Below are 26,681 nucleotides of genomic sequence, written 5' to 3'. Positions count from 1 at the left end.
TAGCAGAAAAGACACTCTCGCTAGCTCAATGTGTCAGCTTATGCAGAAGCACTGTAAAATTTTTACGGACGAGGACAAAAGCCCTTGCAACTTTCTCTCTTTCTTTTCTGTTTCTTTCCCATATTCCTTGATCGATTCTTTGCTTTGCAGTAAAGTGATCATAGCAAGCTGGTAACTTACAAAACCATCTTCCAGTCTACATATTTGAATGCATAGCTAATAGCAGGATTGGAAAGCTTGTATTAAGTTTTGCAGTTTATCGAGCATCGAAAGGAATAACTTGCAAATGACTGCACAGAATGGAACTTGTCTGCCAGCAAAGACTGAGGCGAAGCATAGGCCCGGACAGCAACGGCGTTGGCTTCATCGGACTGCTGCTATGTCTGCTCCAGCTACAATAGGACCCACGCCTCCTCCGTCAGCCTCACCAAGCCTTGGCTTTGAGTCCAGAAGCGAGACGGCTGCGAGCGAGGATTCCTCTTCCCAGTGGTACACTTCTCACAATGAACCCAACGGAAGAACAGGTTCGTCACATAAGAACGGAAATAATGTCTACAGTGATATATTTAAACTTTATGAAAATAAATGTATAAGATCACTGCAACGAACAATGGGTTCAAAGCGATCTGAACAAGAGCATCGACAAGATAGCAGATGAAACATCCTATGCCAACAAGCGTGGCTCGCCGTCTGCGTGTATCTTTGTCGCAAGGTATGGTGCAAATTCCTTTCGTCTGATGAGGGAAAAAGCTGGCGATTGCGCGTCGATTGTGTGACTCAATCCTATGTTTCAGTTTGACAAAGGACAAAAACGACGAGGAGCTGAACATTTCGGTCACCAATCATTTTTCAAGATGGGGCGAACTGTTGAACGTCAAGGTGCTGAAGGACTGGATGGAGAGGCCTTATGCTTTCGTTCAATACGAGGCAAGTGATGAAGTTAGCGGCTTTCAGGAAAACATATTGATGCGCTAACATGCGATAATCGCATTGCATGCAGAGGGTCGAAGACGCGAAAAGAGCTCTTCAGGAAGCACCAGGTACTGTTTTGGATGGCAGAAGTATTCGATGTGAACCTGCAAGGGTCAATCGCACAATATGCCTTGCTGCGTACGAAGCTCCTTTACACGAAGATGTAAGCATTTTACAGTGACTGTATGTTCTTATCTAGCCCTGCTCACGAACATTACCCGTAAATGTATTCACAGGCAATCCGTGCCGAGCTTTCGACCTTTGGCAATATTGAGGATATCACCAAGCTCGATACCTATTTTGCTCCAATCGGGCAGTGCGAGTGCATGTTTGTCAAGTTCTGCTTTCGAGATGACGCTATAAAGGCGTTCTTGGTAAGATAATATATGCCTCAAATGCAAACAAGATCAAGATTCTAAGAAATTTTGATTGCTACAGACTCTTCGTGCACCCCAAAACCCTCAGAAATGGTGGGTAGAGTGGGCATCCAACATTGAAACGATCAATACAAGCCAGATCGCCAGAGCCCGTCCGTTGGATCCTCTCAAAATTGACCGCACTAGCATCTTTGTCGGAAACCTGGATGAGCAAGTAACTGAGACCGATCTGCAAGAGATCTTTGTGCAATATGGCAAAATTGCTCATGTGCATGTGGTCCGCAAACCTGGCGTTGGTCTTGACCAGAAACGTGTCTTTGCCTTCATCAAGTACAATAGCGAGAAGGAGGCTTCAAACGCTATTGAAAATGAGGTATGGAAAAAAAACATTCATGCAGCATATGGCCGTTTCTATCCATGTTACTTACGTCTAGAAACATAAGAATGGCTCAAAGTTGCTTGATCGCCCTATGCGCGTTGCATTTCGGGAGCAGCGAAAGTTTACACATTATAACAAGGCCGGAAAGCACGGTAGATTATCCGACCGTCCACATCCGCCTGGTTTGGGATACCCAGCCTCAGTATCGCCTTTCATTGTTGCAACGACTCCTGTACCAGGCATTGCAACGAATTCTGCTGCTAGGCCTGCAGCGTGTTTGGACAAGGTCCGTTCTACCAATGTTCCTGATAGCACCAAAGAATCGTGCAAGGTTACCAATGCATGCAGGAAAAAGCGGCTGCATGATGATCAAGACCAAGAATACCAGTCCCAGTGGCATCAAGAACCTGCTGCTGGAGGAGGAGGAGGAGGAGGAAGCCATTCAGGACAGGATCAAGTTGCACAGCAAAGTGGCGCGAATGGCGGTGAGCGACCTTCGAACGCAGCTGGGCAGACTTATGGTCCATGCTGGCCCCATACACAGGGACTGCATTGTACCAGAGGAACATTCAACTACGGCGTCCATCCAGCTTTCAACTACGGTGAGTATTTGGGCCCACCACCTCTACCTGGGTATTACACACAGGCACCAGCTTATCAATCAGGACCAGTGGTATGTAATCTCCATTGATAGAAACAAGAACACCATCTTGTCGTATTTCTGTACTAACTATCTGTTCAGGATGTAGAAACAAACGTGGGAACTACAGTCTCTAATAATCATCAAGCTGGTAAAAATTTCAGATGCATAAAAGCCCAGAATGTCTATCCTCAGAATTTGATTGTTCCAACAATTAGATACGCGTGAAGGACGCGCCGGCAACGACGATGCAGGATATGTCTATTCACCGGTTGGATACTACGATTTTACGTCGTCGCCCTATTTTGCTCCAACAGTAGGATATTATTCAGATCCTCGCACAACGCAGCCTATGATACCACCTTCGTCATTTAATCGTCCATGCAGCTACTATCAACGCCGCGGTTCCAAGCCTGGCATCTATGCTGGAGGCACGACCTACTACTACGCGCCTCCGCCGCCGCCTGCACCTGTCCCATTCGGCACAACGCAGTTTGCAGCGCCAGCCAACCCTGGATATATCTACCCTCCGACAATGGTATATGGTGCAAATACGAATGATCCAGCAAACGCAATGCAGCCTGTGTCTCCCAATTCCTCGTCCTCTGCCTCACCAGCATCGAATGGTAAGCTTACAAGCAGCAACAAGTGATTGTATGGTATGTTCGGTGAGATTAACGGAAAGCTTAGACCTGTCACCTCCAAACTGGAATGCCGACCATCCTGCAGAGAATGGTGACAATTCTGTCAGAGAGTCCAAGTCTGTGTAATGCTTGAAAAGTCTATAATCGATATCTACACAACTAGTAATACTTGCAGGCTACAAATTTCTAAATGATTGCAGACCCTATACTTTGCTGATTGCTAATAAATACATGCATATGCATTACAGAGTGCTGCTTTTGAGAGATATTAAAACTGTGGCACAGGAACCGAGGGATAGGGCTGAAAACGCCAATCATTGCACAGGGCATTCTCCCCCACATTTTTGAGTGGACCTCCGGTCCATCACAGGGACGAACTGTTGATGCCTGCAGGTTACGCAGGTGAGCGATCTCGTGAGGGAATCCAGGTAAAAAAAGGGAATGGCCGCAATTTACCCCGCCTCTTCCTCTCTTCTCTTCTTCTTTTCCCCTTGCTTCTCTGACAATTTTGTAGTATATTCCTTTTGATTCCATCCACCATTTCTTTTTCAAAACACTACTTTGCTCAACATGTCGCTTCCGCTGAAACCATTTACACTTGACAGCGAGCAGTGTGCATTCACAGAAAAGCTAAATCAATCAGGGCCCGTCGTACTGCTATCCCCATACGGCATCGTCCTTCGCAGCTCACAGTTTCTTCTACCGGAAGGACAGCCTTTTATGCGTTTTGTTCACCCAGACGATCTGGTTCGACTTTGCAGCGGTTTCAGTCAGGCTTGCAAACAGCCAATGATGGCACGGTTACTGAGGATCCGGATATCCTTCTCGGGTGGCGACCAGAACGATTACCGATGGTACGAAATCACTGCACTTGGATACTACCAACAACGAATAGCTGTATCCATGCATCCGGTTGAACCAACTGTCGCCGAGCGACACACATTGTCTAGCTGGGCATGGGATCGGCTGCACGACGTTGTGGAGAGTGGTGTGACAGCAATGACGCGTGCCATCGTTGTTCTCGTACAAACGATGCAGGAACACGGGTACCAGCTCAAAAATATCCGATCCGAAGTCATTGAGGGACTGCTGAGTATGCTGGCATGGACCGGTCTGGTCAAGGACATTGGCCTGGCAAGATCATTGGTAGATAAATTACTCGATGGATGCATCGATTGGTATATGGATCAAGCACTGAAACGGAGTCCGGGTCTAGAGCTTTGCCAGTTAGCCTAGTATCATGCTATTCTAAAAAAGAGTGATTTTTGTACATATCAAAAGCCATAAATCGTGCATATTGTATACACTATTATCCAGCAAAATATAAAACCATTGTACAATTGAAACATCATCTTGCTCGCACATGATTATCGCACAGAGATATTATGTAAATTGTGAAACCGCAGGGGAAAATGCTCGAAAGGTGAGGTATTCTCTTACGCTTGAGATTCACACTTTGTTTCTGCTGTACAGAGTTCGACTTAATGACGTACATAGTTTGCTGCTAAAGATTGGATGCATTTAATTCTTTCGTTATGAATGATGAAACCTTACGCAACTTTGAAGTAAATGGACAATATAATAATATAGTCCACTATACAGAATAGAAATACATCTATATGTGCGATATAGTCTCGCTACGTAGTCGTTCAATTTGAGCAGGGAAGCATGCACATGATCCCTTTTTACCATTCCGGTCACTAAGTAGTACAACTCTTTCTAAATCTGTAATGCTATCGGTGGTGAGAAGCCATTAATGACATGCTGCATCATTCTGTGGATACTTAGCAGCAGCAGGTTGTTCATAAATGTCAATTTAAATTATGCAGCATCACAATACGACAGAAAAAAAAATATCAGATTCGGCTCGTCTGAAAAATCCTTAAGAATTGTCTCTGCAAGCCCAACTTTCTCAACAAAATTAATTGGAAACTGAATATCGATTCAACGTAGAGTTATGAATCCACAGATGTCTGCTGTACGAAGTTGCAATTCGATCGTCCATTCTTCACATTCACAGTGAACGTATTCACAAATGTAGGAAAGCCATGCTTTTTATTCCACGCAGGATGATCAAAAAGTATTGACCGAGCAAATTTAGACCTTGAAACCACGGCTGGCACGCTTACCACGAGCACGCTCGAACTTGCGGCCCTTGCTACGGACGTAGGGCTTCTTGTTCTTGTGGGGGCCGAAACCAAAGTGCTTGACTGCCTCACGGTTGTTCTACAGAAAATGATCAATACATATTCTCTCTTCCTTGCAATAATATCATTAGTCGCGCTTTTACCTTGGCACCACGGATCAAGATGGTGTTAGAGCCAGTGGGGGCACGGAGAGCCAACTGATCCAAAGTCAAGACTTCACCACCAGCCTTCAAGATGCGGGCCTTGGCGGTCTTGGTGACGCGAAGGGCAGCGACAGAAAGCTTGGGAACTTCCAAGAGACGAGTGTCATCAGTGACGGTGCCAACAACGACGAGAGTCTTGCCATCCTTGGCCTGCTTAGCAAGGCGGGAGATAGTCACAGGGGGACGGTTGATGCGAGACATGAAAAGACGCTTCAAGACGACCTTGTTGAAGTCGGCGTTGGTGCGACGAGCAAGGAAACGGTACAACTATGGTGGTTTGAATGAAGGTAAGCTTTTCTTCCTCGCCCTACAGCCTCATTTTCCTCCACTTTAGCCCTATTTTACCTTGACCAACAAAAGCTGGTACACGTTTTCAGACTTGGGTGCCGTCCTGTTGGTGTTCTTGACGTGGTGGCGCTTAAGGTCAATACCCTAGTAAAAAAGTCGAGTTTGAGTGTACATGTACTCTTAATTGGACTGCTTCCATTCAGCATGTTGCCCCGCTTTGTGAACATCTCGTGACGGAAATGTAGAGAATGCCGTAAAAGCCGTATCATCCATCCATCCATCCGTTCGCTTCATTCATCCATAACCGTCGTTCGAGAGTTCTTATTCTTTCGGCGGGTCGAGTAGCTGTCATATATTTACCATTGTGCAAGTCGAGAAAGAGGGGTCTTTGAACTTTCGGCAGCTTGAGCGTCTTTGACCCAAATCGCGCCAGCCTGTTATTTGAAACGCCGCCCTTGCTGCTGCTTCCTGTTGCTCTCTATTATCACTATGAGCCTCGCCACGCTGATAACACGCTTCAGTCCTCGTGTATTTACAAAGGCAAACTCTGTCAAGTACTTCTCTACCAGTTCGGCAGTAAGGTAATGTCTCACTTTGACAGACTGATGCAATTGGCTTACAATGTAACCTAAGAAACGCAACTCCAACTGCAAACGAGGACCTTACACAGACCTTGCTGGAAGCGACATTGCCTTTCATTCCTGAACATGGATGGACAATGGAAAGCATTGTGCGTGGCATTGAAGCCCTGGGCTATCCGTCTGTAGCTCACGGCATTTTCGAGGACGGAGAAGCTGGGCTAGTGGACGCCTTTTTGACTCGGTCCCGACGACAACACGTAGAAAGCATACAAAAGGCCTTGGCCAGCGAAGAGTTCCAGAGGTACGACATAGATGTCTTTTTCTGACTATATATGTTTATGTTAATGTACTTGATAGCTTAGTAACTATCGACAAAGTGAAGCATTTGACAGCTCTTCGACTGGATTTAGTCAAACCATATGCACACAACTGGCATGAAGTAAGCAAGCATATATCGACTGCAGAAATTGGCCAATCCTAACTGATGGTAGGCCCTGGCGATCATGGCACACCCGAGCAATGTCCCGAGTTCACTCAAGCACCTTGCTGAACTCGTGGATGACGTCCTGTACTATGCTGGTGACAGAAGCCCTGATGTATTTAACGGTTTTTACACCATCTCTCTCAGATAGAAACTAATCTCTTTTTTGATAGTTCAATTGGTACACCAAGCGAGCTGGTCTAGCTGCGGTCTATACATCTACTGAACTATTCATGACACAAGATCGATCTGTAGATTATGTTGAAACGCTTCGATTTTTAGACCGTCGATTCAACGAAGTAGAGCAGCTAGAGACTGCCAAGCGCGAGGTACGATTTCATTCTTATATTGTGGGGAGGCTGTTAAGAGGATGATATTAATCGTCTATAGGTTGGCACCATGCTCGAATTTGGAGCGAAAAGCTTCATCGGTCTCCTCGGAACGGTATGTGTTGTTGATCTTGCACGACTGCAAACAAAAAAGGATGGGAGCTAAATCATCAGAACTATCAGAGAGGTATCCGATTCTAAAAATGATAAAGATATACATCATCCGTCGTTCTAGCATACATCCTCTGCACTCATTCACTCCCCACTCATCATTCTATAATCGAAGAAAATAAACCGCAACGGCTCAGCAAACGAAAACTTTTGAAAAGTAAAATAGAGAATGCTGTCATCACGATCTCTTTCCAGAGTTTCAAACAATCTGTACATATCTATTGTCCATTCATCATCCATCCATAGATGAAGTTTCTCATTGCACATGACATCAATTAAATGGAAGTCGCCACTCTGCCAAACACTGTCTCTTGATAGCCTCCTGATCATAGACAGGCTGGCGATCACTATGTTAAGAGCGTTAGACAGCACAGTAAGAGCGATGCGGGGTGGGATACTTGCGGTTCCAGCAAAAATGCGTTCAAATCTTGCAAAGCTTGCAGCTGTTTTGTAGCCATTCTAGGGGAGAGATGCTTGAATTCAAAGCGCTCTCAAAATGGATCCCAGTAAAACAATTACCGAATATTTCTCATTTTCACGTAATCGATGAATGCATCGTCGTTAACGTATACGCTTCTCTTTACAAAAGATTCGACCGGTCGAGTCGCCATCTCCTCGTTGACCATCATCAAGGTGTTAATAATTTCGACGGGTTTCTCGACCTGCAGATCTTTGCAGACAATGTATCGTTCAGAGTTTGCGGGGCGACTGCTTAGAGGTTTTGTGATGCATATGCCTTCAAAAAGTTGATAGAGCAGCCACACAATATTTGCGGTGAACTCTTCATGTATGTCGAAAAACTTGCAGACAAAAGTGCCGCCTACAGCATTCGACTTAGCGAGTAGCCGCGAGTCTACTGAAATTCCAAGTACGTACCGCCTTTGAGACACGAAAGCATGGCAATTACTTCGCAGAGGATCAATCGACTCGCAAGTCTTTCTTGTTTATCTTCCTGACCGCTGAAATCAAGGCCCTGCGTATTGAGAAATGTTGAAAATGAGCACCTGATAAGTTTAGAGAAAGATTACATGTCTACTTACGCCATCAGCGACAACTAAATCAACCAAACCGGTGTCCGTTTGTATGCGATATCCAAGATCTTTGATATTCTCATTATTGTAAAGATCACCTAGAAGATCGTCAACTTTGGAAAACACCCTCTTTGGAGACCTTGCGGCGTTCTCTACCTTTACCATCCACTCCATTAATGACAGTGAAGTTTTCGGTAGGTGCATCCGGTCGAAACTTTTGCAACTGCCAATTGACTGGCTCTTCATCGCTCACCAGTGTCATACCGAATCCTTTTGCAGTGCCTCCACCGCTGTATATTCTCCATAATATATATTCTAAGCAATTTCAGTGTAAGAAATTTGCTCTTGTGATTTTGACTTTGCATGAGTTCTTTACCGCTGAAGCCGCCTGGTCCGCCACACAGATCTGCGAATAACAACGGCTGGATGACCTGTCAGCATTCTTACAGACATATGAATAAAATATTCGTGCAACGTACCCCATAGTGAGGAGTGTATGTCAATCCAAAGGTGGCATCTAAAGCAGCCAGCTTTGTAGCTGCACGGTTCATAAATCCGGCTCTACCGATCGCTTCAAAAGGATTACTGCGAGCCCGCGCTAAGCTTAGCCGTTCCGGTGTAGCTTTGCTAATCTCGGTCTGCATAAAGCAGCATATGATTTAGTAAAGGATCACAAAGCCCAGCCGTTGTCCAAATTATTCGGCTCACCCTCAAAGATAAGACCTGTGAAGCGAGTTCAGCAGAGCTCCAATCATCGACGTGTGTCTAACGTGGTAATGATTCATTAATATGTAATATTCACATCAATGCATGCAAGTTGTTCCATACCTCTGCTTTCCCTATGCGCAAAGCAGAGACAATATCTTTGACAGACAAGCGGCGTTCGCATGTAAGGAAATCGGTGCTCACGCGCATATCTGGTTTCACAGGCGTCTTTGCATAGCGCATGCAAGGGCGCGGCGGCTCCTCCTGAGCGCGCGTAGCTTCCGTTCCGGGCGGTGGTATACCAGAGCGCAACTTTGTTCTGCGGTATTCCGGGTCCGCGTCTGTTTCAAGGTTCAGCCCCAGTGCCAACGAAACTGCTTCTAGCCACCTTTACCTGTGTACAAGTCACTGTCGCTCATGGCAGCAGACGAAAGGGTCGGCAAAGGACGGGGGGGGAGGAAAAGCGAAAAAGCTTACGGTGGCGGAGAGACAGAAAGAGAGGAGAGTGAACTGCAGAAGCAGTCTGTGACAAGGAGGGGTTTGACATTCCACACCACTTTGCCTGTTTCGTCTTGTCCCGCCATTGACTGCCATGCAGCTAGTGCTCACGAGAAATATACAGCAGGCGCTCCAATCTGTAATAGACGAGCCTGGACTTTGCTCTAACCTGAGAAAGGAAGCGGAACAGGCCGTCAACGCGCCACTTGATCAGGAGCATGGAATCTCACTCTCGTTGCTGCGAGAACTAAGCAAGGTGCTTTCCCGGCGGACAGATAGTATGTTTTTTTCAACTAGTGGATACGGAGAGAACCCACAGCGAAACTGATCCTTAATCGATTCTAGAGAGAGTATGGTTTCATGAACTGGTGCGAGGAAGTTCGGTGTACATTGAGCCGAAACCTGAAGAGGATTTGGAGGTAACGTTTGGATATGCTAGACTGTTTCCTGCAACCAAAAGCTTATTTGCAGCCCAGGAAAAAGCGGCCAGGGAAGCCTTGATGGAAAAATTTCGAGTTGAGCAGGAGGAACGAGAGTATGCGGATATGGTGCACTCCGTCGTAACGTCAGAAAACGATAAATTTGTTTTGGGTATTCGACCAGACGAACTCAGGGAGACCAAGAGCCATCTTGCAGCCATCGTTAATATCATGGTGTCCATGGGAGCAGTTGCACTTGCAGTGTACATGGCGGCAAAAACAATGACTGAAGATGTTGGTATGGTAAGTGTGCGGGCTACTCTACATGGAAGCATTAGACCACCTGACCAGTTGCAAAAATTTATATGTATAGCGAGTATTTTGGTCACTCACAGGTGCATTCCTGATCGGCACAGTAGAGTCTGTGCTTTACATCAGCTATGCACGGAGATCCCTGACGCCATCCGCAAACCTTAAAATGCAGGCCAAAAAGAAAAAATTGACTCATGTAAAATAGTACTTTTATTTCGGCGGCCATTCCAGGTCGACATTCATGACATCCAATTCAATCAAGTCAGCAGCTTGTATACCAGCAATCGATGCTAGATTGGGTGTAGTACGGCCCAAATCCCCATGCACAAATTCCTTAATATACGTTCCAGCTTGTGCTGTCATTGTCAATACCAAAAATCGATCCGATATTTCATCCGCCTGGTTGCTCTTTGGAGGCTGTACCACTTTGCACTGATATATCGTCTTTTCCCGGATGGCACCCGACCGTCTACAATGCGCGTGTGAGCTCGATATTCTAATGGTTATTTTCTTTTGATGGAGAAGAAACGATGGATACCTTTGGAAGACGCGCACTGGAGTATTTTGTTGAATGATGAACGCATTGGATCCATATGCATTTACCCTGTCGATCATTTCTGGAGTAACTTTCTCAGAGACCCACACTAACGCTCTATAGTTGCAATCGCCCCAATCAATATACTTGGTCAGATATTAAATGTGAGATAATCGTGTCGCATACCTGTATGTTTTACGTTTATGCTGCTCGCCTTCCTTGATCAGCTTTGTATCCTTGCTAAGGGCATTTGTTAATTCGAGCGAGCCGCGCGACCTGCGTATCAGTATCGCCTTACGTCTGCACTGCTGATAAATCTCGAATTTGCACTGCATCTTTGGTCTCTAAGGAGTTGATTTCATCTTGCATTTGTTGATACTCGTTTCCTGTCAGCATCGTGTGCCGTGGATTCGATAATTCGCAGTAAAACGGACGTCCAGTGCCCAACATGCGCACGTTCGCATCCTCCCGGCCAGCAGGTACAAACTTGCAGTCTAAGATTTTCAAATGCCAATTGATATCCATGACTCCAATGTACTATTTGATCAGGTTGGCCTTACCATCACTTCGGAAATACTTTTTCAACACGTCCTCGATACACTCAGATACACTGTTATCCGCCAACTTTTTGCCTTTAATTGCCCAGGGCGTCTGGCTAAATTCTCGAGAATATTTCATGTAACGACCTAGGAAATTTCAAAAGTTTATTAATTTGGCTCAAGAGCGAAAGTAATAAGCCGAAATTTACCTCCTACTATGCATGACTCGTGTACCATATCCACACTCGACAACGTTGCCATCTCGGTCGGCGCTTGAGGAGGAACAGACGTAAGACTAGCATAAATAATGAGGATGGTCGATCGATGAAATATTCACACATTTAGACCACTCACGCTTTGGCTTCTTCTCTGGAAAGAGCCTTCAAAGCATCAACAATTGTCGATCGCGAATCGCCAAACACCATTGTTTTGCCCTGCTCGTAACGCGTTTTTACATCCAATTCTCGACAGATCCATCTTGTTCCTATTACCTTTTTAACCTTCTTCCTGATTTTCAATACAGGATCCTTGACCTGCGTCAAGAACATGTGCTCTGTTGCTGTAGGCTCATGTTGCACAACGACGGTGATCCTCAGTGGGCCTTTGTTATCTATGCGGAGGTTCATCTGTTTTTGCATGCGTTTGCCGAGGATGTATCGAAATATTTCTTTAGGATCTCTAGGTGATGCTGCTGTTCTACTGAGGGTATCCGAGATATGCAGACTTAGCAGGTGATCTCGATGCAATGTGCTGACAGGCAGAGTACAGTTGAGCTGCGCGACTTGTGCATCGTAATTTTGTTCAGATACTTTGTCTGAAACTTGATCCAAAAAAGTTTGCGAATCGACGATCTGGAGCGATCCAACGCACGCTGCACACGTCTGGACTGATCTCTGTTCCTTGTCTTCCAAAAGCTTCAGAAATGCACTTTCGAGGTCCTTGCTAGCGTGTCAAGATAACGATCATGTCTTCATCTATATACCATAACTTACTTGCTCAGTTGAATCGTACAAGTCGAGACGTTTGCATTCCACGAATCGCAAGCAACATCGGTAGCAGCACTGTGCTTGCCTCAAGACACGGACAATCTCTAACGCCGATTGAAGAGAAGCTTCTTGATCTGCACCAGAGCCTCTCGAAAATGACAAGCTATCTCTTAGACTTTTCTCCAGCATTTCTGAGGATCAAGTCAAACCTGGCAGCAGCTGCCGGTGTGCCCACCATCACTGCAAAATTCAAGGATCTCCGTCAACTATGGTCTCTATTGTCTAGCAAAATGGATCAAACTCCTCTATTAAGTTCTTCTAATAATGCATTGTTGAATTCCTGTGGATTATCTAGATACATATGATGACCTACAGCGACGTTAGCAACACGCTGCAGTGTGCAATGAATTCAAAGTCTTCTTTACCTCCATCCGTGCGGATTATTTTAACAGGAACCTTCATCTCCTTTTTAGCTTTTTCAGCTGCCTTGTAATCCATCCAATCTGTACGGTGGAAGCATTTAGTAGTATGCTCTTACGACCGCCTAAATATTTGTTTACCTTGTTCGCCGTAAATAAATACTGTAGGCATCTGTAAACCATTCAGGCGCTTTATCAACGGTCGCCTTGCATAGGCTCCTGGAGCCAGAATGGCTGCCAGAGCATACTCTCCTGATCCGGATGAAGATGTGATATTATATCTAACAAGGCATCAGTAGCCAGTGTTTGATAATCTCTAGACAACCTACTCACAAATAATCATAAAGGTCATGACGTTCATCAGTGCTCAAATGAGCAAATCGTCGAGAAGTATAACTATTAACGAGACTGTAATGCATTGGCGTTAGATATTATGAGCGACAATCAAAGGAATTGATATTGCGGTATATACCTGGCACCAAACGGTCCACTTAGTCTGACGATACTCATTGGCGTGATATTGTGTTCCCAGAGATACGTTGCCCATGAGGGTATCCTTCTTGCTGGTCGGACAGGCGCGGACGGTGGTTCTTGCGGTATTGATGCCGACTGGTCCGCCAGCGCCATGTTTTCAGCGCTAGCCGCGGATGCTTGCATGGTGACACCGATTTCGGCGGCTTCCTTGTCAAGTACTTCCTGCGGTGAGCCCTCTTCTTTTGGTGGAGGACCAAGCTCAGGCGGTCTCTCTGGGATGCCGGCTACACGGAATTACCAATGTCTTTAGTTATTTCGATCCTTTGTTCCTCACACTACACAGTTGTATATACCTGGAGAGACAAGGATCAATTTTTCTACTCTTGCAGGATAGCGAAGCGCGTAACATGTTGCAAAGTAACCACCCAGTGAGTGGCCCATTAAGGTCATTTTCTCGATACCAACACGCTTGCGCCAGTCTTCTAAAGACCCAACAAAGTGATCTTCTACCTAATGCCAGATAGTTTAAACATTTAGATTTCGGGACCGAAAGAAAAACATATATTGAAGGCTTACGTCTGTAATGATTTGATCCCAGGTTTCATTTGCCTTCTTCACAATGGTCCACTTGGGCCGTGAGCTGCGCCCCATTCCTAACCAGTCTATACCACGCATTAAGTATTCTGACGGCAAAGTAACATCATCCGCTACATACCTATTGCGAAGATTTGCCACCCCGGAGCTTGCGACAGTGCATAAAAATTCCTATTGCAACCTTGTGTGAATAGTGTCTCCTAGCAACCCTTTGCTCTCCATCTAAGGTTCGTACTTGTAAAAGAAACCTAGACCTGCAATGCTCGAGTTAGACAAGCTAAACCTTTTCCCGAAAAAATATGCTACATTGCTTACCAGCTCCGTATCCGTGACATATAACTAGATTTTTACTGTCGCCCTTATCTTTAATTGACTCGATATCATTTTCTTCGGTGTTCAAGACAAAAGGAGCCTTTTGGTCCGGTGCTGCCTTCAAATGTAGGGTATTGACAAGTCTTGCGGACTTGGTATTGGGAGGCTCGTTATCATCGAGTGGCACCCTCAAAAGATTTGCAACGATCGGAACGGGTGCTTTCAGCGACAGCGTCGACTGCGAAATGCGATGCAGCAAGCGAGCTTCCGCGATAGCTGAGGTCTTATCAGACCGTTGCCACCAGTTTTTCAAAAAGTTTAGACGACTCGTAGGCGGAATGACGGCGGGTAACTGTGGAAGAACCGAGAACTGCTGAGGTACTTCGCTCATGAAAACAATGAAGGAGGGGAAGATCGATGAAAAACTGCTGAAAAAGGTTCTGGCTGACGACGCTTTCCATTTTTGGGTCGCAGACCTTCATGCCGATGCCCGCTTCTCCGCACCCCGAGCTCGTTGTTGACGGATAATGAAAAAGGAGATGTTCGTATATTTACATGATAGTTAATTTTGTCTAGCTACTCGTTCTAGTAATTTCGTGGTATAATAGCCTATTCCAATCATCTACCGGACCTAAGAACAAATGATTGTCAGAATGAGCCGTGACCTAAATACCTCCTCAGAGGTTTTACTTTACCGGGTAAGCAAGTATGGAGACAATCCTTGTCAGGACGTGAATGCGCGTCACCGCGATAATTCGTAAAAGATACATTAAATAACTGAATGCGTTCATCCCCAAGATCTTGAATGTAGTCCTATCGCATGTTTTCAGTCTCAGAATTGCTGCGTCTCAAGTATGTATCTCACCTGGATAATGGCATCGAACTTTTCAAACATGTTCCAATCATAAGGGTCGGCTGTGGGTTGCACTGGAGTCTTCTGCGGAGCAGTGTATCTGGAGCATTTCAAGTGTCCAAAAGGTGTAGAACGATACCATATCCGTCGAGTATGGTTAACTTGTTCTTTGAGACGATTCATGAGTGAGGACATTGCACTTTTGAAGCCTTCTAGCAATTCTTCCTGACTCATATTAGGGCCCCAGTGTGGATTTCTACGCCAGTGTGGTCCCTTTGTCGGATGGTTAGCTCTACCTGACAATACACTGTTGTTGCTCTGCATTCTTACAGTATTTAAAATTACATAGTCGAAGTATGGAAGCATATGCATCCTAGTTATTCCAGTGGTTAATACGAGGGTGTTTATATCTAGCAATCAGAGAAAAAGTATAGCTTACCATGGGAAGTTATGTCCTTTACTCAGCATGAAGCCTTCTTCGTCGTACGGTTCGAGTATTTTGTTATCATCCAGCCGAACAAGATAATCGGACCGTACAAAAGTGACGACAGGTTTATCTTTCAGATGTCCTTTCTCGTTGTATAAAAGTTGGCTAGCCTTGATAGACGGGTTTCCTCCCATCAGACTTAAACTCAGTTGTTTTCCGATCCGCGTGTGCTCGCCCAGCAGACACGACAAGCTCTCAAATTGAAGTTGCGTGATCGAATCGCCGACAAGAAGAAGAGGATGCTCCGCCAGATGTTTTGCCATCAAAGAAGCATCAAACTGAGTTACGGAGCAAGTCTCTGGTAGCCAGATATAGTCGACACTGTCATCTAGAGAGTTACGGATATAAACAAAAGTGAAAGATAACAAACATGCTTACATTCGCTTATTTCGGTCCAGTTCCTGCCCTCCACGCTTATAGCATCTGTGATGGAAAGTAGAAGGGCAATGGTATCCTACAGCTTGTTCGAAAGCTGCAATATCTCCTTGTTTTTTCAATTTGATGGGTCTCCGCTTCCACTGCCCTCGATTGAAATCATGGATGCTGCACAGGGATGTATTCGGCTGCAGCGCAAGTAACTCTTCCTCCTTGGGACGGGTCTTTGGGAAAGCTTCGGTGTATTGGTCGTCGCCTTGTTGCCACGCTAGTTGTGATAGTAATACAAGTCCTAGAATAGCTGTAGCGCAAACGATGTAATTGAAATATTTAAATGATCTGCCCGGAGAAGAGGATGTCGTATTGATAGGTTCGTAACGGGGCATACTGCAGTGAAGCGGTTAAAGAAGCATAGAGGGCCGGTGTGTGGAAAACAGCCGGCATTAAAAGCTTTGCCTTGATCTGGCAAGGGCGAGCGTGCTGTGTATTTTTTGTCAGATTCTTGGGTTCCAAATAGGGGTTCTTTTCGAAGGAATGCACAACTTGACAGCAGATCTTTTGCTGGGCAACTCCGCACTAAGGATCTCTCAGTCGCTGCTTATTTACTCCTGGTTACGCACATGATCCATTGTAAAATCTTCAGCGGAGACAGATAGGCATTGTTTTCAGCTCATTGAAGGTCGCGAATAGCTGATTTCGACAAGAAAGGGAAATTTGCAAATCCTTGAAGAAGTGGCATCGGGTTGCACAAGCGTTTATCTTCATGGAACTGCCAGAAAATTGGAAAGGTGGTACAAAAGTCATACAGCACATACTTCTTCCTCGGCGTAACCTCTCTTAGAAGAGACATACATAAATATCCAATGCCAGCAAATTGATCTTCTGTTTGCCTCTGCAAATTCCCATCTCGTCAAGAATGTGATATCTCATGAAAACGAGTCTATACCTCTTGGAAAATGGATCAGATGTCTCATGGCATTAGGAAGACACCAGATATTGAAGACATTATGCAAGCAACTTGGGATATGCCAGGAAAACCATCCGGTATACATCTTGATACTGGAGATCCAAGATATCAATTCGGCTTCTAGCCATCCCATCGGGACAAAACATTGTGCATTCGTTTTTCATCGCGCAGATTCCCTTTGATGATAGTTACAAATTATTCACGTAAAGCAGCATGATCATAGTAATTCACAGTATCGAGCAAAGACCTCCACCGAGTGAAACATTTCATCGATAGTTGGCCCAAGAGATCATAGACAAACGTGTCCTCGAGGCTGTTACTAACATCTGCAGTATGTAAATTTGTAGCACTTCCCTCAATGTGCTATCTGTTCTTATCCATAGCGAGAAAATGATACCTTCGCTGCCGGATCATCGGTAAGAGTCTGCTATGTAACAGAAAAGTGGTTTGCCTCCTTCTTTAGCCTGATATATCTAGCCAAGAAACTCCTGAATGAGACATTCAGCGACATATACTACGTCTAAATGGTACTGTTGGAGAAAGCTATTGCAAAAGTGGCATAGTCTATAATCACCTTCAGTGTTAACGATACCAACCAAATGGATACAGCAGTCTTGGCTTATTGGATATGACAAGTTGAAAGAAAGCCGAAAGAGAAGCAAATCAATTGAAGTGAGAGCAGCATCCGCATAAAGCGATGCCATAGCGATAGTTCTAACTCAATATTATGCAGAGTATTGGTGATTTATCATAACCATGTTTAGGAAATTATCTTTAGAAGAGGTTCAAACGCCTTGACAGGAAGAGTTTAACACATTTTTCACAGGGACAGCAGGAAAACGGAAGAGCTGAGAAGCGGAAGCCGGATTGATGGACCCGCTCTGCAAATTTTCGATTTTTCGTGTTCTTCTGCTCAATCGCCATGCCACCGAAAAGCAAGCGACAAAATCAGCAACGAAGCAACGACGATGAAGGGGAAGAACCTTTCCAAGCAGTCATTTTGACAGATAGCTATGACGAGCAATTCTTGCCAATCTCTCACGAAATACCTCGAGTAAGGCAGCATATTCAGCAATTACACTGTGTCGCGTAAAGCTGATCTTGTCGAATACCAGTGCCTCATGCCTCTCTGCAACGTGCCTCTGATCGAATATACACTGGAGGTGCTCGCAGTTGCGGACGTGGCAGAGGTTTTTGTCGTCTGCACATCCCACATTGACCAGATCAAGGAATACTTTGAGCAAGTAGCTTCGATCTTTACAATGGTGTCAGTCCCGGCCTAACTCTCTATCTATCTATCTATCTCTCTATACTTAGCAACTCGACGTGGTGCTCGCCGCATTCGCCAATGTCTGTTCAAGTTATTCAAGCACCGGAAGCAATGTCTGTAGGAGACGCCATTCGAGAGCTCGACGCGCGACAACTTATCACGACCGACTTTATTCTCACTTTTGGCGATCTCGTTTCCAACCTAAAGCTGAACAAGATTCTTGAAGAGCATAGGGCGAGACGAAGAGCAGATAAGAACTCCATCATGACTATGGTCTTGAAGGAGGCTTCGCGCACACATAGTAGTCGGGCCAAGGACAAGTCAAGTGTGTTTGTGACCGATCCAAAGAACAACCAATGTCTGTTCTACGAGACCGTTGATGCTTTGCCACGCAAATCACGTATCGAGATGTCACCGGAGGTCTTTGAAAACCATGCACAAATTGAGATACGCAATGATTTGGTTGATCCTTACTTGGATATCTGCTCCGTAGAGGTAAGCGTTTGTACATCTCTTATTTTTTTCTAGCAACAGCTCACACGCAACATACCAGGTTCCAGCGCTGTTTACGGAAAACTTTGACTGGCAAAGATTACGAGCGGATTTTGTACACGGCATACTCACATCAGACATTCTTGGAAAGACCATTTACACCCACTGCGTTTCCGAACCTTACGTTGCCAGAATTCAGAACGAACAGCTCTACAGCACCGTTAGCAATCATCTTTTGAATCGATGGGCATTCCCTATTGTACCTGAGACAAACTTGAGAGAGAACGATGATTACCTATTCATGCGAGGCAACATTTACAAGGCATCGAATGTTATTTTATCTCGGTAAATGGAAGGATTACATCGCGGAAATTTACATGCTATTAACTATGCACTTCTCTAGATCTTGCGTAATCGATGAGAATGTGCAAATCGGTTCGGGAACAATAATTGGCGAAAATTCCAGAGTCGCCAACTCTGTAATTGGCAAAAACTGCATCATTGGAGACAATGTCTTGCTGGAAGGAGCATATATCTGGGACAATGTTACTATATCGAATAACTGCGTAATTTCAAAATCAATTATTGCCTCTGGAGCATCGATACGCGAAAACTCCAGTATACAAGTCGGTTGTCTTGTATCTCCTGAAGTGACGGTTGGACCTGAAGAGCATATTCCAAAATACTCTCGCTTGAGTTTACATCCGCAACCAAAGAACAGCATGTTTGCAGATGACAGCGACGACGAAGAGGAAGCTTCTGGTAAGCTCTGTATGCCTAGGACGATTTACTGGCAAGTGTCTAATTTATTTGATGATAGAACACGTTACCGTGCTCAAGTCAGATTCACATCCGGATATATATTTCTGGACAGAATGCACCAACGACGACGACGACGTGGACATTCGAAATGTAAAGATAGGAACACTCGGTGAGTATTTTCAAATATATGCCGAAATCTGATCGGGTTTGATTTTCTAACGGACGATATTATGCAGCTTTCGATATGGCTGATCTTAAGATTGGCAGCGAAGAATTGAGTGAAAGTGCATCAGAAATTGGCGAAGAATCGGATGAAGAGTCGGATGATGATAATATTGGATCTATTGGAGGTGCTTTCGAGGCCCAGGATGCTGTCAAATCTGCAGAATTCCAGCGCGAAATCGCCCAAACTCTGGAGCGTGCATTCAGTGAAAACCATACTGTGGACACTGCAGCTTTAGAAATTACAGGCTTGCGTATGTCCCACAACGGCAGCTACGACCAAGTGCGAGAGGTCCTTATTCCGGCCCTTTTGGATCACGTCGATTTAACAAAGGATGCTGTGAAGAACTTGCAAGCGGTATTAAAGAAATGGTGCCCACTTATCCGAAAAGTTACACATGGCTTCGACGATCAAGTGCATGTGCTATATGTTTTCCAGGTATGTCGCAAGCAAACTTAATAGAACACTAGGCGAGAACCGCAAACTTATGCATAGAAACAGAAACATTCCTCTACGAATGAGACTTTATCCAAGTTGTTTGTGGGTATCCTGCAACTTTTGTACAACGAGGACGTAGTGGAGGAAGACTCTGTTTTCCGCTGGTATGCCTCTGATATCTCAAAAAATGGAACACCATCCGAGGTCAAATTACGAGAGAAGGCAACCAAATTCATTGACTGGTTACGGGAAGCAGACGAAGAATCTTCCGAAGAGGAAGATGATGAAGAAGAAGATAGCGACGAGGAATGAATAGATGTATAGAACACTCTTTCAATATTCACGTTGTAATGTACAGTATATACGAAATGGGGCCATTTTCTTCATCACTTGTCAAAGCGAGATCTCTGTTTCTACAAAGTGATGGAAAGATGACAAAGGTGGAGGATGAGATATATTGGATGCAATGTAAAATATTGTGTATCGTAAGCTTATGAGTTGAGGTTTTCCTTGTAACTGGAAACGGCAGTTATCAGTAACTCAGAAATTACACATGCACGTTGTTTAAACACTTACCCGCACTTGGGACATGTGTAGAACACTGTTTGACCTTCGTCTGCGGAACGTAGCTGCATTGTATGATATGCCATTTCGTCGTTGCCACACTTGGGACACTTTTCTTTGATCTAACAACCGTATTCATTTAGCAATTTTTATCCATTGAATACCAAAGGGGCAACAAGCAAATACCATTGCGGCAGATTCCGTGGGTTGCTTGCTCTGCTGCACCAAATGTCGTTTAGCCTTCAACGGTGACTGGAAAGCATGAGGAGACGAAGTTGTTATGACTTTGGTCTCTTCCTCCTCATTTCCTACATGCCAGTTAGAAACTTTACGTTTTCTCGCAAGAAATAAAAAGTTGAATCACGAACCCGAGGTTTTGTAAGCGAAGCTGCAAAGGTTGCAAAGGACAATGTCATCGTCAGCTGTGGGTAAATCGAGCAAGTTGCCGCATTCTGGACAGAATGTAAGCGATCCGATCTTTACGGCTGCCATTGTAGAAAGGAAGTTCAGCAAAGCCACGACAGTGGCATGAAAGGCCAAAGGGGGGTAATTTTGCGCCCAATTCCCCATTGGCTGCTAACTTCCACACTATGCACTGAGATAGCTTTCAGCTTTCCAACTCTTGCGCTCCAATATTCCTAATATCACATACCCGTCTCTAGACGGCAAGTAATGATGGATTTCCTTACAAATAGCGTATCCTACCAAATCAACGATGTGAAAATTGGAGTTCTTGTACGCTATGAAACGTTTGGTCACATAGCCGCATAGAGACTCAATGTAGGTTTATTGCAAAATAAACATTCAAGCTAGTTACTGCGAGTCAGTAAGCGAGCAATATAGCGCTATCCCTGATGTCGACGTTTCCGTTGGATATTGTGCATAATGCCGGAAGCATCCAGATCTACCAAAGTAATTTACAGCTTTCCAAGAAGAACCTTCACCTATGTTTCCCGTTTATATCGAATTCACTTTTGCAAAAGACCGGATGAATATCTGTCGCCATAGTGCAGAGTGTTCCTGAGAATAGCGTATGCTTTATTGTTTGAAGAATACAGCACTCCGAAATGGGATTTGCGGAACAACGCATTGCGGCACGAAACTCTTGCGTTCTCCAGTTTTCAGCAAACCATGAGCAAATACTCGGGCCTTCCTGACATTGTAAGTCTTATGCTTGGTACGCAGAGAGACAGCATCGTAGTAACGTCCGTCTATAGGATGACCAGCCGGACGTGTTTGAAACGCCTGACGTAGACGAGAGCACTACTAGTACATCAGTCTTTAATGATCAGGTACAGCTCAAATCGCCGCTCGCTATCGTTTGTTGCAACAATGAACTGACGCTTATCCGTTGCAGTCAAGCGATGAGGATGATGGCAATGAGAATGTTGTACGCTCTCGTGTCTCCGTCAAGGAGGCGAGCGCTAGGTTCAAAGACAGTGTTGTCGATTCTACCGAAACAGGTTTGTCAGACTTTGACGAAGCACTGCTGCCGTTGGTGGAACTATATAATGACGCGTTGTTTGCAAAGATTTCTCGGATAGGTTGAGTCGCAGAAAGAAGGCAATGTATAAAAGTTACACACGTCGACCTTTGGAAACAACAGAGTATGAATTATTGCCCAAGGAGCTTGAGCTACAAGAGACAGCGCTGCAGAAACTGCGGCGATTGATGTACGAAGTCCAGGAGTTGAATGAACAAGTCGAAAAGTCACAAGTTTGTTATCTAGCGTGGATGCATAGAGCAATAGATCAGTATTTTAATGTATGTTCAATTGCACTTAGGAGCCTGTAGATGGCAAGATCAAGCAGGAAGACTTTATGTCACAAATCACTTATTTGCAGAATGACTTGTCGCGTCTCAGCCAACGACTTGGAGAACATACAGATGAAGAGATTGGAAGTGCCGCAACCTATGGCAAACGTATAGATGAGGCGAAACAGCTGATCAAGCAACTGGAAGCGTACAAAAGTTTACCCATCAGTACTAAGGTTGCCAACGAAGAGAATGACGACACTGTGGTTGTTGAGAAAAACGATAAGGGCGATGTAAGAGACTTGCAAGATACGGGATGATTGGAGATCAAGGATTATAGCTCAAATATTTCCTTACACTTGAAGGTTGTAACATACGAGTTATATTATACCCCAGAGACAGCAAAGCTGCGCAAAGAATCGAAATTGACGGATATCGACGAGCGAATCGCAAAACTGGAAAGTCTTATTGGAACCAGCTCAGGACATTCTCTTGATGGCCTGGTGAGTAACGGGCGAGAGTTTGCGAATATGCCAGATTCCATATATTGATCAAATATACTAGCCTCCAACTCTAGCTACCTCGTCTGTTGTCGGTGCCCTGACGAAACTCGAGCAACAGATTACAATCTTGGCACAGCCAAGGCAGCTTGAAACTGTTGCACGCAGACTGAAGATACTGATTAGTGAATTGGATAAGCTCAACGAACTAAAATCCGGAAGAAAGGATAACAGCCTTGGGTTCGGGTTCTCCAGCAATATTGGCTCTAGTCTGTCGACGGCTGCTGGAATGGCAACCACCAGCGTCAAAGCAGGTGGATCTGAAGAAAAGCCTAACGCAGGTGTTTCAACCGATACCGAAGAGAAGGTACCGTATACTACAGGTACCGTTTGATAGCTCTCCTTTTGATTCACAAAGGATTCTTCTTTACTAGGTCAACCAATTATTTACAACGATGGAAAAAGTTGATCCTCTGTTGAACCTCACTCCAGCGTTGCTTACTCGATTGAAAGCGCTTCAAGGTTTGCATTCAGAGGCTGCAACATTCAGCCAATCTGTGAAGGTGATCTCCGAGGAACAAGTCCGCATAACAGATGAACTCAAGAGCTTAGCGTCTACATGTGACTTGGTAAGCGATCTACCTACCGGGTTTACACAAAATGAATGGCTGCTCATGTATTGCAAAATAGTTGAACAAGAGTTTGAAAGAAAATGAGGACACAGTAACCAAGAATATCAATATCATTGACGAACGAATGGCCGATCTCGTCAAGCGCGTGGGTGCCCTCACATCCTCATAGAACAGTATCTTCCAACCCGGATGAACTCTTAATTAATATACCAATCTTCTCTATTCGACTATTTTCTGCATTTGTAAGATGAGTTTATTGTTACGTCCGAGTCTATTGTTGGTCCTTGTATTGCTTTGCCCACTAAAAGATTAAATATAAGCATATATAATATAGCAATGGTGAAATTAAAGAATTCATACCATCATAGAGGGAATCCATCGCTTTGGTTGTTGGTAACGGACCTACATCGTACAGAGCTGTGTTAGGGCACGCGATCTTCATATCTCCTCTCGCACATAACTGCTTCAAAAACACACCTCTTTTTCGGCCGATACGCTCCAAATGAAACCGATAGTCACAGCCATGCCGAGAGCAGCGACAGCAGTGTTAGCCTTCCATGTTTTGGGTTGGGCCCACCAACCACCGGCGGGGGACCTACACGGAACGACAGGTCAAGAAACAGTCCATTAGGCTTCATTCATCCGAGGAATTACCAAACTTCTTTGGGATAAGGATAGCGGCTGACAGCTCCCTTCACAGTATTGTTAATTCACGTTGTCAATGAAGAAAATAGATTAGGCTTTTTACCATTGTAGAGCAAATGATTTTCAAGCAAAAGGGATTCCAGCGTAGCTGTAGTAAACAGCGCTTGAGGTCTAGCGGAATTCCTGTGACTCGGTCTTCCATGGACACCGACCATTCGATCCCATTAACGAATATTGCGGTGATGACTGGTTACCATGGAGACATAGACTACCCAAAGGTGATGATTTATTATATACAGGCAATTGTTATTAGATCAGTTTCTATCTGTGCTAACCCTTGTATCTATTACTTTTGATTGGATCCGTTACCGCTCATATGAACATTACGAAGATTCCCTGTTCTGACCTCGTTTTTTCATGAACGGCATTCTTGGAAAAGAGAACATTTTAATTAATGTAATATTACTGCTGATTTATCCCAACTATTTGTAAGTCGCTTCATCGTCGTTGTTGTGGCAGACGAAGGGGAAGCGTCAGAGAAATTCGTTCCACCACCGCAGCATGAAGGTTTCACACCTGTCACCTCCGCTTCTGCGATGGATTCTTTGCAAGAACTGCCTGGCCACATTCAATCGTTCTCTGGCGAGATCGACGGCAACATTGTGACGACTGTGTGTGTGCACGCGCCTAACAGGAAACCTTGGAAGATTGCTCATGCGTTTGAAATAGGAAGCTGCCGAAGCTAAAGCAGAAGCCAATACAGCTCACCAGTTGCTGAACAGTGCCGCGAAACTACAGCAAACAATACCAGAACTTCAAGGCGATAAACTTTGGAATATCACAGGTAAATATCAACAAAGAAACGTATCAACAGATGCAATCGCTGATCATCCATGTATGTCAGTAACGTTTCAGGACTGTTACAGCACGTATACCATGGCCGGTGGTAAGATCTTCGGCGTCACACGAAGCAATCCCAACTAGTAGAAAAGCCTTCTCTTTTACGGATGATATCCCGTACGATTTACACACTGCATTTGTCGATCGAATTTATGGAATGCACTTGCAGCTCGTTTCGCACAAAAATGAGGGTTAGCGAAACAATCGACTTAAAAAAATACCGGTACATCGACACCAAATAATCACTTTCCTTCATTGTGAAAAGTACTTTATTCAAGTGATGAAAATAATTGTACACACAGTATTTTTTGAAATCGCGAGTTGAGGAAATCTACAAATTCAAGAACTTTGTCAGTAGTGATGATGCATCAAAATATTACAATGAGAAAATGTTTGAGGAGGGTAAAACAATGCTGCTGGGAATAGTAGTAATGGATAGAATGCGCGGCGGCGGTAGATGTTATATTGTCGGTGCGGGTATATTACGATGCGACTCTTTGATATTCTTCCAGCGTGTCTGAATTGTATCCAAAGTTTACACCATTGCAACGAGTTTTGGCGGCGACGGGGACTAAATGGAAACAAAGGTTGTGATGAGTGTTTTCCTTGCTTCAACAACCAAATGATGAATAGAACTTACAGAACCATTGCCACCACTTATCACCCATGACTTCCGTCCAGTTTTTGAATGTTCCTTGATTGAACACATTTTTCCCAGAATGTGTAAACGTATCAGGCTTTTTCGTTGATTGCTTGTTGGTCCACGCTCGAAATTGGATGTTTTCTATTGTCGTCCGGTTCAATGTAACCAACCAGAGGTGTGAGCAAGTGAATGTTCCTATCGCAATCATGACAATGCCAGATCTTCGTGGACGTATTCGTAATCAGTTACTTGTATCTGGTGGCGTGTTATCCGGTATATTTAAGCTTACAGAACGATCAAAGCAATGACTATTCCGCTGTAGGTTGTCTACAATGCATGTGACAGGTCAGTGACACAGTTGTTATGGCTGTCAGCATTTTTGAAAATAAGATTATATACCAAGCCATTCCCCATGATGAATGCTGCTAAGGTCGTCGTGAAGACCCAGGTGGCCATCCCGGAGGTGTAGCATATGAACTGGATGAAATAACGGTAATTGGCATAGCCGACGCACCCGTTTACCCTAGCTTTCCCCATTAGCAGACCAAATTATCAAAAACAGAACGCATCCTTTGCGTCATACACACCAGGGACAATGGCTATATATAGCAGTTTAGAGTCTGAAAGCATCACATACAATGTGCCGTTAATGTCCGCACTTACTGATCCATTTTCAAGACGCAAGCATCGCAAACACGACAGTGATGTGTGCGATCAGGTTTCCAGCATTGGCACGTCTCGCACCATTTCGAGCCACCGAGCAACGATGTATACGGTGACTCGGACGACTTATCCTGCTTTGCAACGGCTTCTTCTGGACTGATGGTGGATATCTAATGCATGATTGCCGGCGGCAGCGTCCGTCCGTCCGTGTGAGCCATTCAGTCGGCAGGCAATTTGACTTTTCGGTGGCTAATTTACCTTCTTTGGACTTCCGGGTTTCTGCAATACGACTCTGGCGTAGGAGCATAAGAACATAAGAACCCAAAGGTGCAATGGAACGAGATACACGATAGCCTGTGCGCGATGTCCGTTCCGGAGCAACGTGACTAAATACAGGTGAGGTCAGAATCGGATTCTTGGCCATTGTATCACCAATTTGTCGGCAATGGCCTCCGTATTGTAACCTTTTTCTTACG

General features: G+C 44.7%; 15 protein-coding genes across 15 annotated transcripts; 7 read left to right on the top strand and 8 right to left on the bottom strand.

Moving 5' to 3' along the window:
- Positions 1-286: 286 nt before the first annotated feature.
- VTP01DRAFT_1636 (uncharacterized protein) lies at positions 287-3,138 on the top strand (the record flags this gene model as incomplete). The annotated part of the gene is made up of 10 exons (XM_069380008.1): positions 287-524; positions 595-712; positions 795-939; positions 1,001-1,135; positions 1,209-1,346; positions 1,411-1,722; positions 1,784-2,401; positions 2,471-2,519; positions 2,587-2,994; positions 3,059-3,138. 10 exons carry the CDS (start codon positions 287-289, stop codon positions 3,136-3,138), a joined length of 2,241 nt encoding a protein of 746 aa, XP_069238060.1.
- A 444-nt stretch (positions 3,139-3,582) lies between these two features.
- Positions 3,583-4,248, top strand: VTP01DRAFT_1635 (uncharacterized protein; the record flags this gene model as incomplete). The annotated part of the gene is made up of 1 exon (XM_069380007.1): positions 3,583-4,248. The coding sequence occupies one exon, from the start codon at positions 3,583-3,585 to the stop codon at positions 4,246-4,248; it is 666 nt and encodes a 221-aa protein (XP_069238059.1).
- An 861-nt stretch (positions 4,249-5,109) lies between these two features.
- Positions 5,110-6,013, bottom strand: VTP01DRAFT_1634 (60S ribosomal protein eL18; the record flags this gene model as incomplete). Its single annotated transcript, XM_069380006.1, has 4 exons — positions 5,110-5,238; positions 5,303-5,629; positions 5,708-5,794; positions 6,011-6,013. The coding sequence occupies 4 exons, from the start codon at positions 6,011-6,013 to the stop codon at positions 5,110-5,112; spliced, it is 546 nt and encodes a 181-aa protein (XP_069238058.1).
- Positions 6,014-6,139: 126 nt separating this feature from the next.
- Positions 6,140-7,242, top strand: VTP01DRAFT_1633 (uncharacterized protein; the record flags this gene model as incomplete). The annotated part of the gene is made up of 7 exons (XM_069380005.1): positions 6,140-6,231; positions 6,284-6,532; positions 6,589-6,670; positions 6,723-6,827; positions 6,886-7,041; positions 7,103-7,156; positions 7,225-7,242. 7 exons carry the CDS (start codon positions 6,140-6,142, stop codon positions 7,240-7,242), a joined length of 756 nt encoding a protein of 251 aa, XP_069238057.1.
- Positions 7,243-7,483: 241 nt separating this feature from the next.
- VTP01DRAFT_1632 (uncharacterized protein) lies at positions 7,484-9,367 on the bottom strand (the record flags this gene model as incomplete). Its single annotated transcript, XM_069380004.1, has 11 exons — positions 7,484-7,559; positions 7,615-7,671; positions 7,732-8,032; positions 8,089-8,185; positions 8,253-8,341; positions 8,400-8,558; positions 8,620-8,665; positions 8,723-8,881; positions 8,952-9,008; positions 9,072-9,289; positions 9,343-9,367. 11 exons carry the CDS (start codon positions 9,365-9,367, stop codon positions 7,484-7,486), a joined length of 1,284 nt encoding a protein of 427 aa, XP_069238056.1.
- Positions 9,368-9,540: 173 nt separating this feature from the next.
- Positions 9,541-10,382, top strand: VTP01DRAFT_1631 (uncharacterized protein; the record flags this gene model as incomplete). The annotated part of the gene is made up of 3 exons (XM_069380003.1): positions 9,541-9,724; positions 9,792-10,168; positions 10,239-10,382. The coding sequence occupies 3 exons, from the start codon at positions 9,541-9,543 to the stop codon at positions 10,380-10,382; spliced, it is 705 nt and encodes a 234-aa protein (XP_069238055.1).
- A 5-nt stretch (positions 10,383-10,387) lies between these two features.
- Positions 10,388-12,426, bottom strand: VTP01DRAFT_1630 (uncharacterized protein; the record flags this gene model as incomplete). The annotated part of the gene is made up of 9 exons (XM_069380002.1): positions 10,388-10,646; positions 10,716-10,829; positions 10,899-10,952; positions 11,011-11,206; positions 11,273-11,398; positions 11,461-11,546; positions 11,606-11,685; positions 11,743-12,189; positions 12,244-12,426. 9 exons carry the CDS (start codon positions 12,424-12,426, stop codon positions 10,388-10,390), a joined length of 1,545 nt encoding a protein of 514 aa, XP_069238054.1.
- A 106-nt stretch (positions 12,427-12,532) lies between these two features.
- On the bottom strand, positions 12,533-14,427 carry VTP01DRAFT_1629 (uncharacterized protein; the record flags this gene model as incomplete). The annotated part of the gene is made up of 10 exons (XM_069380000.1): positions 12,533-12,606; positions 12,663-12,740; positions 12,798-12,937; positions 12,990-13,064; positions 13,129-13,414; positions 13,484-13,640; positions 13,707-13,792; positions 13,846-13,895; positions 13,960-13,978; positions 14,040-14,427. 10 exons carry the CDS (start codon positions 14,425-14,427, stop codon positions 12,533-12,535), a joined length of 1,353 nt encoding a protein of 450 aa, XP_069238053.1.
- Positions 14,428-14,608: 181 nt separating this feature from the next.
- VTP01DRAFT_1628 (uncharacterized protein) lies at positions 14,609-16,137 on the bottom strand (the record flags this gene model as incomplete). The annotated part of the gene is made up of 6 exons (XM_069379999.1): positions 14,609-14,667; positions 14,732-14,849; positions 14,902-15,162; positions 15,220-15,262; positions 15,329-15,697; positions 15,755-16,137. The coding sequence occupies 6 exons, from the start codon at positions 16,135-16,137 to the stop codon at positions 14,609-14,611; spliced, it is 1,233 nt and encodes a 410-aa protein (XP_069238052.1).
- A 1,503-nt stretch (positions 16,138-17,640) lies between these two features.
- On the top strand, positions 17,641-20,215 carry VTP01DRAFT_1627 (uncharacterized protein; the record flags this gene model as incomplete). Its single annotated transcript, XM_069379998.1, has 8 exons — positions 17,641-17,772; positions 17,834-17,958; positions 18,036-18,483; positions 18,542-18,825; positions 18,884-19,242; positions 19,301-19,411; positions 19,479-19,903; positions 19,967-20,215. The coding sequence occupies 8 exons, from the start codon at positions 17,641-17,643 to the stop codon at positions 20,213-20,215; spliced, it is 2,133 nt and encodes a 710-aa protein (XP_069238051.1).
- A 179-nt stretch (positions 20,216-20,394) lies between these two features.
- VTP01DRAFT_1626 (uncharacterized protein) lies at positions 20,395-20,959 on the bottom strand (the record flags this gene model as incomplete). The annotated part of the gene is made up of 4 exons (XM_069379997.1): positions 20,395-20,419; positions 20,480-20,589; positions 20,654-20,775; positions 20,836-20,959. The coding sequence occupies 4 exons, from the start codon at positions 20,957-20,959 to the stop codon at positions 20,395-20,397; spliced, it is 381 nt and encodes a 126-aa protein (XP_069238050.1).
- A 639-nt stretch (positions 20,960-21,598) lies between these two features.
- VTP01DRAFT_1625 (uncharacterized protein) lies at positions 21,599-23,523 on the top strand (the record flags this gene model as incomplete). The annotated part of the gene is made up of 9 exons (XM_069379996.1): positions 21,599-21,628; positions 21,685-21,759; positions 21,825-21,930; positions 21,999-22,183; positions 22,252-22,515; positions 22,588-22,725; positions 22,787-23,089; positions 23,157-23,351; positions 23,413-23,523. 9 exons carry the CDS (start codon positions 21,599-21,601, stop codon positions 23,521-23,523), a joined length of 1,407 nt encoding a protein of 468 aa, XP_069238049.1.
- Positions 23,524-23,625: 102 nt separating this feature from the next.
- On the bottom strand, positions 23,626-24,214 carry VTP01DRAFT_1624 (uncharacterized protein; the record flags this gene model as incomplete). The annotated part of the gene is made up of 5 exons (XM_069379995.1): positions 23,626-23,655; positions 23,715-23,756; positions 23,832-23,949; positions 24,009-24,042; positions 24,103-24,214. 5 exons carry the CDS (start codon positions 24,212-24,214, stop codon positions 23,626-23,628), a joined length of 336 nt encoding a protein of 111 aa, XP_069238048.1.
- A 381-nt stretch (positions 24,215-24,595) lies between these two features.
- VTP01DRAFT_1623 (uncharacterized protein) lies at positions 24,596-24,983 on the top strand (the record flags this gene model as incomplete). Its single annotated transcript, XM_069379994.1, has 2 exons — positions 24,596-24,670; positions 24,729-24,983. The coding sequence occupies 2 exons, from the start codon at positions 24,596-24,598 to the stop codon at positions 24,981-24,983; spliced, it is 330 nt and encodes a 109-aa protein (XP_069238047.1).
- A 398-nt stretch (positions 24,984-25,381) lies between these two features.
- VTP01DRAFT_1622 (uncharacterized protein) lies at positions 25,382-26,520 on the bottom strand (the record flags this gene model as incomplete). The annotated part of the gene is made up of 7 exons (XM_069379993.1): positions 25,382-25,470; positions 25,540-25,763; positions 25,832-25,869; positions 25,942-26,065; positions 26,130-26,141; positions 26,206-26,375; positions 26,464-26,520. 7 exons carry the CDS (start codon positions 26,518-26,520, stop codon positions 25,382-25,384), a joined length of 714 nt encoding a protein of 237 aa, XP_069238046.1.
- Positions 26,521-26,681: the final 161 nt, after the last annotated feature.

Source organism: Rhizomucor pusillus (assembly GCF_041956525.1).
Source record: "Rhizomucor pusillus strain CBS 183.67 unplaced genomic scaffold VTP01scaffold_11, whole genome shotgun sequence".
Classification (NCBI taxonomy): domain Eukaryota; kingdom Fungi; phylum Mucoromycota; class Mucoromycetes; order Mucorales; family Lichtheimiaceae; genus Rhizomucor; species Rhizomucor pusillus.
Note: the sequence above shows the minus strand (reverse complement) of the source record. Positions and strands in the feature narration are given on the sequence as shown.